At 36.5% G+C, this 17,294-nt stretch overlaps 2 protein-coding genes across 4 annotated transcripts in view; one reads left to right on the forward strand and one right to left on the reverse strand.

Moving 5' to 3' along the window:
- Nucleotides 1–2,315: 2,315 nt before the first annotated feature.
- On the reverse strand, nucleotides 2,316–3,523 carry LOC124622280. 2 transcript variants are annotated; one of them, XM_047147945.1, is made up of 3 exons: nucleotides 3,204–3,523; nucleotides 2,907–3,134; nucleotides 2,316–2,676 (listed from the first exon to the last, which is right to left on the reverse strand). In XM_047147945.1, the coding sequence occupies exons 1-3, from the start codon at nucleotides 3,369–3,371 to the stop codon at nucleotides 2,548–2,550; spliced, it is 525 nt and encodes a 174-aa protein (XP_047003901.1). In that variant the 5' UTR covers nucleotides 3,372–3,523; the 3' UTR covers nucleotides 2,316–2,547. The 2 variants fall into 2 exon arrangements, with proteins under 2 accessions (XP_047003901.1, XP_047003903.1); XM_047147947.1 differs by having other exon boundaries at nucleotides 3,219–3,518.
- A 7,090-nt stretch (nucleotides 3,524–10,613) lies between these two features.
- Nucleotides 10,614–17,294, forward strand: part of LOC124622265 (FAST kinase domain-containing protein 1, mitochondrial) — a 48,207-nt gene continuing 41,526 nt past the window's right edge. For both annotated transcript variants that reach the window (XR_006980610.1, XM_047147927.1), the window contains exon 1: nucleotides 10,614–11,721. Coding sequence is in view for 1 of the 2 variants with exons in the window: in XM_047147927.1 (XP_047003883.1) it covers nucleotides 10,875–11,721 (847 nt within the window). In the remaining variant the exon portion in view is untranslated. The remainder of the gene's footprint in view (nucleotides 11,722–17,294) is intronic.

Consider the following 17,294-nt stretch of genomic DNA (forward strand, 5'->3'; position numbering starts at 1 on the left):
ATTCCTTCTTAGTCTGATCATTTACCAATATGCAAAAGAAAGTCTGCGTTTAATGTTACCTTGCAATAGATATACCAATTTTTGAAACTGCATAATGACACTAACAATAAACATGTTTATTGCACACTATGTATTGCAAAGTGTTCTGTCACACATAAAGGAAAGGGTGAAGTTAAAGACCACAGATAAACACAGGAGTGCTATTAATGCCACTACATCACAAAACATGAACTTTCTTTTTTAAAGCCAAAGATGGAAATTGTAACCTGGAGTCTGCTGTTAGAGAGGCTATGCTTTCATTCCACATAGCTAGATATGAAGTCAGTTTCAAAACATCTATAACAAAAAACTAAACATAGAATTAAATCAGCAATAAACACCACATTGTACTAATAATTCTAAACTTAAAAATGAATCTATTGCCCATAACTGCCAACATCAAAATGACTTGTTTCAAACTCTTCCGACATTATTCTCACAAACAGCTCTCCACAAGTCCAATGAATCACTAACACCACCCGAAAACAATTTAGGGACAAATATTTCACACTAGAGTGTGACACCACATACTCCAACTCGCTGTCTGCAAACATAACCTATTTCACATACTCCACACCGCAGAACTGTCACACACCACCACGCTGTAAGGTCACTTGTCACAGCAGACAGATTGAACTGCAAACTTCAGTTGAGCACCTCCTCCCCCCCCCCCCCCCCAATCAAATTTGATGCAGGAGAAATTTTCATATGGCCATCTATCACTCCGTGTGTTCTCTGGGCAATAAATTTTAGATTATAATGCATATGGTTTCATATGGCTGCCAGGTCTATACAACTTCATAACATTGTTAAGATCAAAAATGGCACACCCATTCTATGTAGTTTTCATACAAGCAACATACCTCAAAAATTAAACGTATGCCTGTATTTATTCTACTGTGAAGTGTTCAAATGTTGAGCAACTTGCATACCTACTGACAGTAAACTAAACAGCTCCCTGCCCTATCCATACCTAATCCTATCTTACTTTGTATATTCTTTATTCTGTAATGTATCTGACTTGTATGATACTGTAAAACTGAAAGGTGTAAGGACAATAAGTAAAGAAATAAAATAAGTATTGCCCAGAAATTCATTAAACGCAAGGAGAGGAAGTGGGGACCTATGGTTTAAATTAGCACGTCATTTAAGTTCTGGATTTATCAGTTAAAAATAAGTGCAGTACTGGATTAGTCAAAAAGATTAAATTCTTTCATTTATCACGTTCTTAGATTCCATTGTGAATGAGAAGAAGCTGACAAACTAATCTTATGTAATTACTCATAACTGTATTGCTATATACTATTTGTGTTTACGCATGATCAAAGTGACATTCATTTCCACATTCCATAAATTGAACTATGAGGGTGAACCTTCAGCAATGCAGAGTGAGTTAACGTATAGATTATCAAAGAGAGAACTAAAGGCTGCACTGATAATTAACTCCTGCTCAACTGCTACCAACTATTTGTGCTCACTCAAATAATTTTACTTACTATATTAACAGGAAAGCTGTTTAGAAACAAGTTGTTAAAGTAGGAAACAAGGCTCTACTTTGAAAAAAAGCAGCTGTTCTCTGATATACCAGAAACTTTTGTTTACTTATTATCTGAAGCATAAATGTTATTTTTTTCACAAATTTCAATCATAAACTTTAGTTGCCCACTTCAATATTCCCTCCCCCACCAAATCAGTCTTTTGAAACACCACGAATTCCTCTTCGATCTTCGTGGCACTTACATCCAAAATACTCATTTACTTTGTTCGATATATTTCAATCTCTGTTTCCCCAACAATTTTCACCCTCTATCTAAATTTCATAGCATACCAGTTGGGTAACTTGATCATAAGAAATGTGCACACCTAGTACTGACAATGGCACTGGGGTGAGTTTTCTTTTTATATACACATTAAACATATTTAAATTAAGGACAAATTACAACTGAAGCACCAGATTTTTTTCTATTCGCAATTTTTCTCACTAAAGAAGGGAACAAAAAATTATCCGGGCATTCCCTAGAGTCTGTAGTACTTTTCAACACATTTTGCTCTTGCTGTACACAATGATAGTGTGTTTCAGAAGCATACATTTTCTGTTTTTCTTCCCAAAATATCTCCATGTCACAAATTTACTGCAACAAAATTACTTGCCATGAAAAACAGTCTCTCAAATTATTTTCATCTGCCTTGTTGTCTAAGGAAAGCGAAATTTTGGAGACAGACAGACCTAGTACACAAAAGTTTAGATTATTTTGTGGGAATAAGAGTACTGAATATCATTATTTACATAAAATAACCTTTATTTCACATATTAAATGCTTCACTGCTTACAAAACTTCCAACAATGATTCATGCTTACAAATACAATTAAAGCCTTAACAAAACATCAATGAGACCAGTGTTCCTGTAAGCCACAAACCTCTCGACATTCATATCACTTTTGTTAATCTATCAGACTTTGCATGGGGTTACAATTAACTGCTGATCCTCTTAAAACAACATATAATATCAACGTCTCAACAACATATCCATATATGCACCAGATAAGAGATCAGTTTCTTCAACTCCTAATTTCCTCCTAATATCTTCAGCCACCGCTTGACCTTCTTCAATACGCTGGTCTTCGGTAAGAACAACCTGTACAGTGAAGAGACACAATTAATAGTTTTTCAATAAACCTGCTCTGATACCTGAAAAATGATTGCTGTATTCGATTGTTTTCTTTGTTAAATGAAGTCTTCACAACTATTTGTTTCCTTATGTGTCTCAACATGATAGATGGCAGTTGAAAACTCGTTAAAAGTACTTTAATACTATAAACTTCTGTCAAATGAAGCATTATATACTTAACACATTAAAAAACCAACCTCCAACTCCATAAATTTTCCTAAGCCAAAGACTTCATCAATGTGTATTCTTGTGTTACCCACAAGGTAAAGCCTTCGAGTTTTCTTTACAGTTCCTTTAATTCCCAATGCTTGAGCCAATACTGGTCCTGGGTTCGAACCAGGTGGAAAATCAACTCTCGTGTACTCACATACTTTAGGTCCTTCAGTATCTGCTCTTTCGTAACATATTAACTGTGATGTTCCATCCTACAACGCAAACAACACAAAAAATGATGAATTATTTTTCTCGAAAGTAATAAGTGAACGGTAACTTACCGCTTGGTGAAATACCTCAAATTTTCTAAGTTTCAGTCTTCCTCGAGGCACATTATAAAACGTATCTTCCTGTTTTATAAGTTCGCCTTTGGAGTTACTAAGCTGTTCTGCCCTCGAGATGAGTTCTGCGAGGTTCCTGACTTTTGCTTTTATCTCTACGTTCCTCATCTCACCGTGTAGTAGCCAATCACTCCACCCAATTAACAAAACACAGCGTAGCTTCCCACGCGAATAAGTAACAACTAACAAGCTGTTTACAGAAGCCGATCGCCGAACATAAGTTGTCACCAAGGAAATTCAAACTGAAAGAACCACGGAAGAGCTCTTCAGTAAACATATCTTTGCAGATATTACACACAGGCGTCTAAAGCTAGCGAAATGAGGGATGCTCAACTACCGGACCTACCGATAGATGGCTCTACCAGCTGATTACTATCGTCTGTATTGCCCGCCATAATTGAATTTGCCAAGAAGTTTATCTCGGTCTGTGCGGTGTATAAGGAATTAAGGATTATCGAAATGGTGATTTCTTGTTCCGCTTTCAATTGTGCGAAGCGATGGAGTAAGGAAAGTGACTTACCATTTCACAGGTGATAAGACTGCCGATACAATACGACAACAATACAGACTTAGTGCGTTTGCTAATTCGATGTTTTTGAACAGGTTTCCTCTAAAGCACCCAGAGCTGCTAAAGAAGTGGATTACTTCCGTGAAGCGGAAAGATTTTAAACCCAAGTCTTGCAGTTTTCTTTGCGGAAACCCTTTCCCACAAGATGATTACGTAGTGAGCCCTGGAACGTGGAAGAAACGTCTCAGATCCGAAGCAGTGCCATCAATTTTTGACTTTCCGACACATTTGATGCCACCAAATAAGCAGCCACGACGACATTTTAGGATTTTGAGTGACTACGATGCTTCTCCATTTGAGGTAGCTAATTAATTTCCTTGCTATGTGTGTGGTTTTGACTTTTGTGAATTTATTTCGTACGGACACAGATGGGCTACATAGGTCTACGCAATGTTGTAATACAGTTCCATATTTTTGTTTTTAGCGTTCTGTCCTGGAATCCGTGCTTGATTTGCCCTCTGCAGAAGCTACTGATTGCGTGGAGAATGTTGTCAATGAGAATTCTTCCGTGGAAAGCATGTCCCATTTATCCAATGCAGAAGCTACGAATTGTGTCGAAATCGTTAGTATAAGGATGTTTTCACACCCCCAAAGTTTTCTTATAATATTTTTTCATCAAGCCTTGAGTTATTTCAATCATATATAACGAAATTGTTTCTTTATTTCAGAGTGCAGTTGGTTCTCAAGTAATTGATTGTGGTATACAGCCGAAAGTAGAAATGGAAGACAAGCGACCGAAACTTGCAATTTTTTCTCAGACATTGTGCACGAATTAAAACGTAAACTGAAGTGTGTCCGTGAAAAACTTCGAAGAAGAGAGAAGAAAGTGTTTTCCATGGATGACATCATAAGTTCATTGAAGGAGAAGGGGCATCTTCCTGAATAGTTACATAACTTCCTCAATCATCAGAAAGGAACACAAGTGGAATTAGTGTGCAATTTAGTGGACAACTCTCTCTCGTCAAAGGGTAATAGAAACACAACAAATGTGAAAATGTTTGCGATGACTGTGTACTTTTATTCACCAGCAGCATATGAATACCTGCAAAAATTAATGCCTCTGACCCATAAATCATTGATTCCCAAAAGGGGGGCAAGTGTCGACTGTGAAACTGGCTTCTTAAAAGATGTTTTTAAGTAGGCCTACATTGATTCGAACCCAATTGTAAGGGACCAGTTCAGCAATTCATGTCTAATTGTAGACAGTGTGGCACTTAGGAAGCAAGTAGTTTGGGACCAAGGAACTAAGCAATACACATGTTTTTTAGAGTTTGGTGGGGAAGTGCCTCAGTCAAAAGAAGTAATAGAGGCATCTGAGGCTCTGGTTTTCATGCTTGTCTCTATTAAAGGCAAATTTATATGCCCGATTGCATATTTCTTTATCAACGGTGTACAGGCAAATAATCAGGCCACACTGATAAAATCCGCTTTAGAGAGGCTGCATAGTTCTGGCATTAGGGTTTGGTGTGTTACATGTGATGGCTGCAAGGTAAATATAAGCACTTTACGTACACTTGGCTGTACTTTAAATTTTTCCAAGGGTGATTTTAAGAGCTACAATGTTTATTGTATCTTGGGCATGTCATATGATTAAGTTTGCCAGAAATGCTCTAGCAGAAGTATCTGCTATTGAGTCTCCAACTGGCATTATTAGATGGCATTTCGTTGAGCAATTGAACAAGGTACATCATCTCCAACTGGCACTATTAGATGGCCTTTCGTTGAGCAATTGAACAAGGTACAACAAGAAGAAGGTATGACATTTGCCAACAAACTATCAGGACAACATATAAGTTATGTAAATAGAAAAATGAATGTTTCATTAGCTCCACAGACTGAGTTCTAGTGTGACAGATAGTATAGAGTGTTTGAGGAGGGTTGGTGATCCAAATATTAAAGGAAGTGAAGCAACAGTAGAATTTTTGTATAATATTGATAGGATTATTGATATTCTGAACTCCAGAAATCCATTAGGTAAAGGGTATAAGAGCCCCCTGAGACTTGACAACAAATCTTATTGGCTTGGTATTTAAAAAAAAAAATTAAATTAAAAAAAAATGGTTCAAATGGCTCTGAGCACTATGGAACTTAACAATTATGGTCAACAGTCCCCTAGAACTTAGAACTACTTAAACTTAACTAACCTAAGGACATCACACAACACCCAGTCAACACGTTGGTATTTTCAGACACACTGAAAATTATATCAAAAGCTTAAAAATCATTGGTGTTCCATTGCTGCTCCATGCAAGAAATATTTTTGCTTTTGGGATAATTTTCAATGTGCAATCAGTAAGGCACATAGCTCTGACAAGTATGCTTCGTGTTGAATCTCCTTTGAAGTATTTGCTAACATATAAACTGTCACAAGACCACATAGAGCTTTTTTTCCCCTGCATTCAGTCCAGATGTGGTTGGAACAACAATCCAAAAGCATACCAGCTCAAATGTGCCATGAGAAAGTTGCTCTTGGGTAACAGTGTCACTGCAATGAATGGGAATTGCTCAAATTTTAATGTGTGTTGTTTGCCACCTGTTTATGATTTTCATGCAAGAAAGCTTGTAGTAGAAAGTGATGAAAGTGCTGCAGAAAATGAAGTAGAGGAGTGGTGTGCACTTCTTGATGATAAAATTAAGTTCTCATTTCACAAGTAAAACATACTCAATTATATTGCAGGGTATGTGTCATTGCGCCTTTCAAGGCAGATCACATGCAAAGACTGTCTTCACATACTGAAGCCACCAGTAGTTAAATCTGCATTAGAATGTGATTCTCTCTATGCTTTTCCCAATATGGCCAATAAAAATGCATTTGTAAATTTTGTTAAACGGGGAAAACTGGTTAAAACAAGTGACTGCATGTACTCTGTTGTAGAATACTCAGAAACTCTTTCAGATGATTGTGACTGCTGGGGATATGTGACAAACATATACAGGCCAAGATTTTGCATTGTGTTAAAAATAAATTTGTAGATTACCCATTTCCTGCTCTTCATGATTACCGTTATGAAATTAGGATTGAGGACTTACATCAGACTCAACTTGTTTGTAAGATTGCATCCCTATACTCCTGCATACGCTTAAAAACATGTGGAAAAAAAGCCTGCTGAGAAAATTTTAAACAACAAATCAAGTATAAGGCAGAAGTTAAATAAACTCATATTGTTTAATCATGTATAGTGCTCAAATTGGAAAAATTATGTAATGGGACATTCCATGCAGATGGGTGCGACATTTTGACAGATTTTTTAAAACTATTTTGTCCATAGATTTGTTGTTGTGTAATGATGAACTTCAAAAGATGAATCACATTGAAGTAAAATTAAGTCTTTACATCCTGTGTAGATATTGTAACAAAATTATAATTGTTTATTATACAAGCTTATTTTAAGATGTTTGGTGTTACAAAATATGCACTTGCATTAAAAACGGGTGATTTTTGTGAAATTAATGAAAAAAATGTGCTGAGACTTATTTGACAGATGGCTTTCAGTGTGAGAAAATATGTCCCTCAATAACTATGTTAACTTGAATTTTTCACTTTAAGAAAACAGTTTAATCACAGGATGGGTGTGATCTAATGAAGTATGCAGTGGCCCTATGTTTCAAACAGTAATGTTTGTGGATACTCTGCAACATAAGAGCAATAAAATTGTTACTCTGTTAATTCTTGTTTTAATACTTCCTATAATGAACACAATGTTCCAGTTGATCATAAGCATTCTTATTACTTTATAACCATTCTAGAATAAGGGGACCTGAGTCAGGCAAAACCTAATTTTCTGAATTTTGTCCTTATTTTGTTAGGATGTCTTTCTATTATATTTTCCTGTGGAAAGGAGTGGGGGGGGGGGGGGGGGAAGAGAATACAAATAATCATATAGAATTATCTTTCTAGCATTACAAAGTACAGAATACAGTGATTACAGGTACACGTGGAAATCTAGGAAATTTCAGTATTCATGTTACATGCCTAATTTTCATCAACATTTACCTTAATTATACGGTTACACTTTTTGCTGATTTGAACTGTGTACTACATGTTAAAAAGATTTTGTTTGGTCATAGTAATAAAAGCATTTCATTTTGTTAGTTCTTATGTCCCATACGGAACTGAAATTATCGAGTTATGATGACAAAGGAAGGAAATAACATTAAGGAATCTTACTTCACAGAAATTATGTAACAATGGTTACACTTTTTGCTTGTTAACTTTAACATAAACCATTTAGTTTTCCATTAAGAGTGAAAGCAGTTGCACGAGTCACATAAAGAACAAAGTTTCCCATAGGGAACTAAAGTATTTTACGTTTGAATTATTGCAGACCCAAAGTATTGTGATCTTCAAATTTCTATTTAAAAAAGTTTGTAACTCAAATTCACAGACATTTTGGAATCTGTACATACATGTGTGTAGCAAGGTACTTTTCATGTGCCATGTGGAACCTTTAATTTTCTGGCTTAAATATAATTTATTTCATGAATTACCTTTAATACCAGCACTGTCTGAATGCATTATTTACCATTCAGAAGATGAAATATTAGTGTACAGAATAACAAACCTCATGAAAAATGCGAGAGATTGTTCTGTACAGAACTTGGAATGGCTCGTAATCAATAGCAGGTAAAAAAGAAGGCTTCTATTAAACGTTCAAAGAAACCAGTCAGTACCTCTTAATTCGCCATAGAGGTGATACAGTAATAAAACAATTTACTTTTTTCAGAATTTCTGCTAAGTATTAAAAGTGTGAAGACGTATTCAATTAGTATTTGCTTTACCAATAACCTGTAGTACAAGCACACGTATAAGCAGATAATTATGGGAGTCAAGAGTTATTACTTGCTCACAAAGCATTGTAGTTGCTGTACAATTTATGCTGTATGTGGTGTACCCAATGTGATTCCTGGAGTACATAATATTCTGTTATCCTGTGGGAGTGCACTGGTACCACACCTACTGAAAGTACGTTTTGTTGTGGAATAGTTGTATCAGGTGTCTGTACCACAAAACAGATCTCCACTGTGACACCCTCATGTTCTTGATATGCTATTAGCTATTATTACAGGAATACTCTTCACATGGAGGAGGAAGCATAGTGAGATTTTCTTTTTCATCATTTCCAACATTGTACACAACTTTCTTGCACTTTTATGTTATCACATTTTTCCCTTGATAATCGAAAAGAGAGTGAGGGGAAAAAAATTTAAGCGAGCTTTCATAACTGAGAACTCTACTTGCGTCATTTGTTATTTTCAAAATGTTACTCTCTTTCCCAATACTGTCCTATTTCTTCAAACCAATTTTGAATTTCTCAGATTATTACATATTATTTACTGTACATTGTCCACTAATACTTCTGTTGTTACCAGATAGTTTGTAATGTGGCACTACCTTTGTGCCACTGGTATTGGCTAGTGTACTTTTGCAGATAAGAAAATCGACTGGACTAGATTGTCCTGTCAGTATAGGACAAATTCAGACAATATGGAACTTTTTACAATAAATTTGCAATATAATGTCACCCTTGTCTCACACAGATTGTAGCAGCCATTGGGGTGCCTGTCTGGCCAGCTTCTGCAGCTTTCACTTTCAGGTTTGTTTTTTGCTTGGGCCGTATACTGACAACCACTCATTCCAGTGATTGACACCATGTCAAAGACTGGAACCAAGATTCACAGAAATAGAATTCTGTGGTTGCAAGTCAAAGTGTAATTAATTTTGCTCACTGACATGTTTCGAATTCAATTTTAAATTTGTTTGGGTGTCAGACTGGAAAATTACAGTTTTAAGACACGCCAACCTTAAAATTAACAGCTGTGATCGAGGTTATTTTCAACAACTTCCTTCACTCCCTACATCATCATGGATCAGTCCAATACAAGTCATGCATTTAAGAGGAGCCTTAATGTTGGGCTTTGAGTTTATCTCATTCAAATGTATTTCTTGTCTCGTATCAAAGACTGAAGCACTGTTAAATACTGGTGCTTCTACCATATCACTCAGTTTAAATACACCGTGTCATGTACAGGCGTTAATAAAATCATGGCATTTAAATTACTGATCAAAGGGAGAGCCAAATTCGTAAGTGCATGTTGCAATTACAGTGTCAGCATGGCAATGCATCACTTCAGATAAAGAAAAATAACATTTTTTTCTGTTTATACGTAAGTAATACTTTAATAGTTCAGTTGTAATTTCTGTTGTCAGTAAAGATACCCCTCAGCAAACGATGTCAACTTTTTTTCAAGAGACGTCTTCACTGTTGTCCACACTTGATTTTCCGAATTATACCAGTAGTTAAAAGTTTCGGCAAGTAAGGTAATTTGTTGACCTCCATTGAATCTTAAATAGTGTTTTAAAACGGGCAAATAAGTAAAGCACTCATAAAATGGTAAACAATTTATAGGTCCGCTTGTCAAACTTTCAAAACACACTCGAATTTAGGAATTTCATAGCAGAACTGTCACTGTTTTTTCTCGCTAGATTAGAAACACTTCATTATGTTGATGTGTAGATATCTAGAACATCCAATATAAAATACTTATGAGGGCGCAGAACGAAAAACATTTTCATCCGTGTTTTGACACTTCGTTTGTTTGCCAAATTCAGATATGGCGGACACTCAATTATACAACGTCTTGCCGGCACGCGCTAGAGCCATCTATCGGTAGGTCCGGTAGTTGAGCATCCCTCATTTCGCTAGCTTTAGACGCCTGTATATTACACATTCAAAGATATTATAGCATGCAGAGACCGCTGTAAAGTGTAAACACTACAGTTCTTGTGTGAAGTGTGGTGTGCTCGTGGTGTTCCGAACATGATGAAGGTGAAAAGTAAACAAAGCTGCATTTCAGTGATGACATTCGCTCGATTGTTGTTCGAAATCGACTAGGATGTTACTTGTAAGGAGAAGACTAACCAGTGTTATTTGAGGGATTCGCTGTGATCAGATAATTGTAGATCTAAGATACAACACTAGCAGAGAGGAGAGCAGGGAACGAACTATATGTTGTTATTCACATGTATCATTTAAGAGATTTGTATGATGTGTGCATGGCAAAGGTTTGGTTCAACAATAATGGAAAGAAACATACGCCTGACATATAATTTACTCCATGAGAGATGTATGAGAATATGTGCCGTTCTGAGCACTGTAAAATCACCACATTGCCGAATTCACAGGGGTAACAATCAGACTGCAGTTGAAGTTATGAGCAAGAATCTTTCTCTTAGATATTTAGCACATTCTGCAGACACTGATGACAGCGAGTCAGATGAATTTAGTGAACAGGATGATGATCCAGACTATGAAAAACTTAAGGAAATGAGTGAATCTTTGAGAAACTTCTTGTATCCAGATTCTGAAGACCCTCTGTTGCTCAAATTGAAGACCTGTATGTCAGTACAGGAAGTATTTAATATTATTAGACCCACAGAGCTTCAACTTACTTCCCAACATGTGAGCCAAGCTGTGTTAGTGCTGTGGGATCTGCAGAAAATATTTTACAGGGTGTATGCCAAAGAAGAAGACGAGGCTAAGTTTTATAACCCAGCAGTAGGCACATCAGACTCACTGAGACATTATATTAATGTTGTCAGTAATCATGAAGATTTTAAATATTTGATAGAGCTTGTAAATAGAACTTATCTTCAAATGACACCTGATGCTGCAACATGTACATTACTGTATTTAAGAAAGATGGACGTACGCTTGACACATCCAGTTATGCAAAATTTAGTAGCATATTGTGCTTCACTCATTGAGTCGTTATCAACACATTTTCCACTTACTGCCTTATCCAGATTTACAGTGGCAGTTTATATACCAAATAGTATTTGGACATGCATGATTCTAAAAGAAGTTATTCCACTCATTTACAGTGCACTAGGTAAGTCAAGAGTTTATATATAGGGATTTTTTCCTTCTATTTGCTGCTAATACCTGTTTTGTTATTTAATGTAGATATCATTTGGTAGATGTCAATCAACTTTACAGCTGTTCCTATGTTTAAAGCAGTTATTTTACTGTATCCAGTATAGGGTAGTGAGTCAATGAGCTGGTGATAAACTTACACAAATCTGCTGAGGAAATGTTGCCAAACATGTCCAAAGAATGGAAATGAACATTAACTGACCTGCCTCATAAGAAACGGCAGAAATCTACCCTAAACAAGTACAAAAGAATTTTTTTCTGTCCTATTAACTATAAAATTCATATCAAGGATTCACTTAATAGCTTAGATAAACAAAAATACTGTGTTATTACGTAGGTAATATCAGACAAGATCCAAAAGAAGAGCTTATGTGTAGAACAAGTCCTAGATCTCAGCACCAAGTGGCAGACACAAATTCAAATTGTAGTGTCCAGAAAGTTGGCATAGGCTTATAAATCCATCAACAAACAAACATTGTATAATGTGTGCCTGTGAAAGTTTTCACGGCATGTCAGTGTGATAAAATCTTGATGGGTTTCTTGGTGTATAAGATCACAACTTGAGCATGACATTTTGGAAAGGCTACTATCGCTTCCCATCTTCTAGTGAAGTGACTTCAACTGAAGATGGGAAAAAAGAGTGTAGCCTTTCTGAAATGTTGCACTCACACTGTGATCTTATGTGGCAAGAAAGCTGTGAACTTTGTGTTACATGTCAGAGGAATTTCTAATTGATAAAAAGACAAGGGGATCAGCCAAACAACCGAAATCAACATCTAAAGTGAAAAAGGCTTGTTAAGTTATAGGAAAACGAGCTTAAAAGTGGCAGATTGAAACTAAAAGCATAAATATTGGCATGTGTTTAAAAAATAATTGATTCTCTAGCACTCTCTGATGACACTAAAATTCTCTGCTGCAGTATACTGCAAGCAGTCAGGTCTGTAGTGAACTCCATGAAGTAACAGCAAATGCTGGGCATTGATTTTCAATGAATGGTAAGTGAAAGTAACAGACCAGAAGTCAACAACAACCTTTGGTCACAAAATTGATGTATATCCGCAAACTGGAAGGTGCAATAACTTAGGTGGCATCTTTTAACCAGCAGGGTTAAATTAGCTACATGATATGGACAGTTCAGAAAGTATTTACATAGGCAAACTGAAGAGTGAGCAGGCAAGTACCTACTCTCAGAACCCAGCTATATCACGAACAGTACCTACAGGCTCCTCCAGTAGCTTATAGTAACTCTTGTGCAGTGAGCATTTTAAATCAGTGGTGCTCAGACACTCCTGGTGGGTGTTTGTTGCATATTAGTTGGAAGAGAAAACAGCCACACCAGTGGCCCATTAAAGAAACTGTTATTTGTGGGAAGCTTGATGGCCCTGTTCAGGTGTTTGCTGACTTACTTATTCTGTATTATTTCGAAAGAACTAAAGGGGTAGCCTGTTTTAGTAATTTTTGGCAAACTTGTTTATGGAACATTTGCAGGAAGAAGCCTTGCAGTCATCAATATATAAACAAACATGTTTTCTTTTTCCTGCTACCTGAATGGCATGTTTGCCATATAACCACTTGGTTTACAAAAACTAAATAAGTTATTGCAATATTTCCATTCATGCCATCCCAGTGTCCAGTTTGTTATGGAATTAGAGAGAGAAAGGACAGGTAAAATTCTTATATGTCATTATTAAGTGAGGCAATGTGGTTCACCTGTCATTGTCCATCATGGAAACATGTGGTCTATATACTTTGGTGTGCAGAACATATGGCATTTCACAAAACTGGATGTACCAGATTTCAAATTGAAAGGGAACTTATGTGTGAAGTTAATATGTGAAGAGAGTAAGAATAAAATCCAAAGCCAATGGCCTACTGTCTGATGCATACTTAAGAAATAACAAGCATGTGACATGCCCATTGGAAGCAATCAACCTATTCAGAAACACGAAAGATGACACATGCTTAGGAATTTGCAGCATTATGTTTCCATTTGCTATGTAGTATGTTGGCCGAACAACTATGGCAATGGAGGTCTAATACCTGCAGCACAAACAACATGTCACTGATACTGCCAAGTAACTTATCGGTTGCTTAACAGTTCTCACAGAATTTGGAGTTCCATGAGCTGCAATGCAATAGGAATCATGGCATATATGCCTAGGTTTATGAGACAGCGCCCAGAGGTGACTGGGATTGGCAGGCTGAAAACTTTGTCAACAAAGATGGCATTTTCAACTTAATTATGGCCTGATTGTAAATAGTGAAAGAACATCAGTAGTTTCACATGAGCCCAGAAACAAGAGAACCAGCTCTTTGGGTGCTCATAATACATCTGCACACCAGCAAAATTAGAGCTCCTAGAGTTTTTAAATATGTCTGCTTGTGTCTGTATATGTGTGGATGGATATGTGTGTGTGTGCGAGTGTATACCCGTCCTTTTTTCCCCCTAAGGTAAGTCTTTCCGCTCCCGGGATTGGAATGACTCCTTACCCTCTCCCTTAAAACCCACATCTTTTCGTCTTTCCCCTCCTTCCCTCTTTCCTGATGAGGCAACAGTTTGTTGAGACTTACCAAACAAAAGCGCTGGCAGGTCGATAGACACACAAACATACACACAAAATTCTAGCTTTCGCAACCAACGGTTGCTTCGTCAGGAAAGAGGGAAGGAGAGGGAAAGACGAAAGGATTTGGGTTTTAAGGGAGAGGGTAAGGAGTCATTCCAATCCCGGGAGCGGAAAGACTTACCTTAGGGGGAAAAAAGGACGGGTATACACTCGCACACACACACACACACACACACACACACACACACACACACACACATATCCATCCACACATATACAGACACAAACAGACATATACAGAGGCAAAGAGATTCAACACTCTATATATAATAGAGGGAAACATTCCACATGGGAAAATATAGATATATATCAGTTGGTTTTACTGAGAAATTCATCAGTGGAGTAGAAGGAGTTGGCCACCAATAAATCCTTTAGGCTTCTCTTAAACTGAATTTCATTGGTTGTTAAGCTTTTTACAGCTGCTGGCAAGTTATTGAAAATGTGTGTTCCTGAATAATGCACACCTTTTTGTACAAGACTAAGTGACTTTAAATCCTTGTGAAGATTATTCTTATTTCTTGTATTGATTCTATGATTGAGCTGTTGGTTTCAAAAAGTGATATATTTTAATGACAAATTTCATTAAGGAATAAATATATTGGGAAGGAGTTGTTAGTATCCCCAGTTCCCCAAACATGCTTCTGCAGGATGTTCTTGAGTTCACACCACATATAACTCGTACTGCACGTTTTTGTGCCCGGAAAACTTTAGCTTGGCTTGATGAATTACCCCAAAAAATAATCCCATATGACATTATGGAATGAAAGTAAGCATAGTATGCCAGCTTTTTCATTTTTATATGTCTGACAAAATTCACATTGCAAAACTAGATTTGTTATGACGCTTCAGCAGTTCTGTGGTGTGCTCCACCCAGTTGAATTTATTATCAAGCTGTAATCCCAAGAATTTAACACTGTCCACTTCTTCTATCTTCTTGTCATCGTATGTTAGACATATACTCGTTGGACACCCCTTACAAGTTCTGAACTGCATGTAGTGTGTTTTTTCGAAGTTTAGTGACAAAGAATTGGCTAGGAACCAGTGATTAATGTCCACAAATATTTTATTATCTGATCTTTCTAAGACTACGCTTGATTTGCTATTTATTGCAATGTTTGTATCATCGGCAAACAAAACGAACTTTGCATCTGGTAATGTTACTGATGAAAAGTCATTGATATACACAAGGAAAAGTAAGGACCCCAAAATGGAACCTTGTGGGACCCCACATGTAATTAGTTCCCAGTTGGATGATGCCTGATAGCTTGATACATGTCTCTTTCCTAATAAAACCCTTTGTTTCCTGCTGGAGATATAAGATTTGAACCATTTTGCAGCATTTCCTGTTACACTATAATACTCTAATTTACTTAAAAGGATATTGTGATTTACAAAGTCAAATGCCATTGACAGATCACAAAATATACCAGTTGCCTGCAATTTTTTGTCTAATGAATTAAGCACATTTTCACTGTAAGTGTAGATAGCCTTCTCAATATCAGAACGTTTTAGAAATCCAAACTGTGACTTTGACAGTATGTTATTTGAGATAAGATGGTTATAAAGCCGACTGTACATTACGTTATCGAAAATTTTTGAGAATGCTGGCAACAGTGAAATTGGATGGAAATTTGATGCTATTTCTTTATCTACTGTCTTAAACAGTGGCTTAACTTCAGCATATTTCAGCCATTCAGGAAATATTCCACTGATAAATGACTGGTTACACAGATAGCTTAATATGTTACTTAGCTCAGAATCACATTCCTTAATTAACTTTGTTGATATTTCATCATACCCACTAGATGTTTTTGATTTTAAAGATTTTTTGATGGACATTATTTCTGTTGGGGTAGTGAGGGTCAAATTCATATTATGGAAGTTGCTTGAAATTTCTGGTCTGAGGTATTCCATAGCAGCATCTACCGAACCTGACAACCCCATCTTTTCGGTAACAGTTATAAAATGTTTATTAAAACGTTCTGCAACACTATACACATTTGTCACCATGTATCATTTACTCTTAATGCTATTTGTTCCTCTTCACGTCTGGTTCTACCGGTCTCCTCCTTCACTATATCCCATATTGTCTTTATTTTGTTATCTGATATGACTATCTTTTCCTTGTAATATATTTGCTTTGACATCCGTATTACAGTCTTTAATATTTTGCTGTATTTCTTGTAATGTGCTATAGCATCAACATCGGAACTGTTTCGGATTGACAGATACAGTTTTCTTTTTGTTTTACAAGATACCCCTATTCCTCGAGTAATCCATGGCTTTTTTGTAGACTTTGCTCTAACCTTGGTAAGTTTTGGGGGAAAACAGTGTTCGAATAAGGTAAGCACTTTATTAGGAAAAGTGTTATATTTTTCGTTCATGCCATAGGCACTGTAAACATCAGTCCAGTGAATGTCTCTGAGGAGTGTCCCAAAATAATCAATTTTTGGCTTATTGATTACCCTCTTGAGCTCAGATTTAACAGATTTTATGTCCTGTTCAGTATTAACATTTAACAGAAGGAACTGCATGTCATGGTCTGAGAGGCCATTGACTATTGGTTTTGTAATATAATTTTGTTCGTTGGACTTTTCTATAAAGATATTATCAATGGCTGTTTGTGAGCAAGTGGCTACCCTAGTGGGGAACTTTACAGTGGGAATTAAGTTGAATGATAGTGTTACTAACTCAAATAAGTTCTTATTGGGAGAGTCTTTAAGGAAATCTACATTGAAATCACCAGCAACCACTATTTCTTTGTTTTTGGTTGTTAAATGGGCCAGTACATCTTCAAGGTGGTTTACAAACAGATTAAAGTTACCTGCAGGTGCTCGATATACACTTAATATTATGAAGGATTTTTTGTGAAATTCTAATTCTGTTGTGCATGCTTCCATATGCT

This window comes from Schistocerca americana, chromosome 7, assembly GCF_021461395.2.
Source record: "Schistocerca americana isolate TAMUIC-IGC-003095 chromosome 7, iqSchAmer2.1, whole genome shotgun sequence".
Classification (NCBI taxonomy): Eukaryota; Metazoa; Arthropoda; class Insecta; order Orthoptera; family Acrididae; genus Schistocerca; species Schistocerca americana.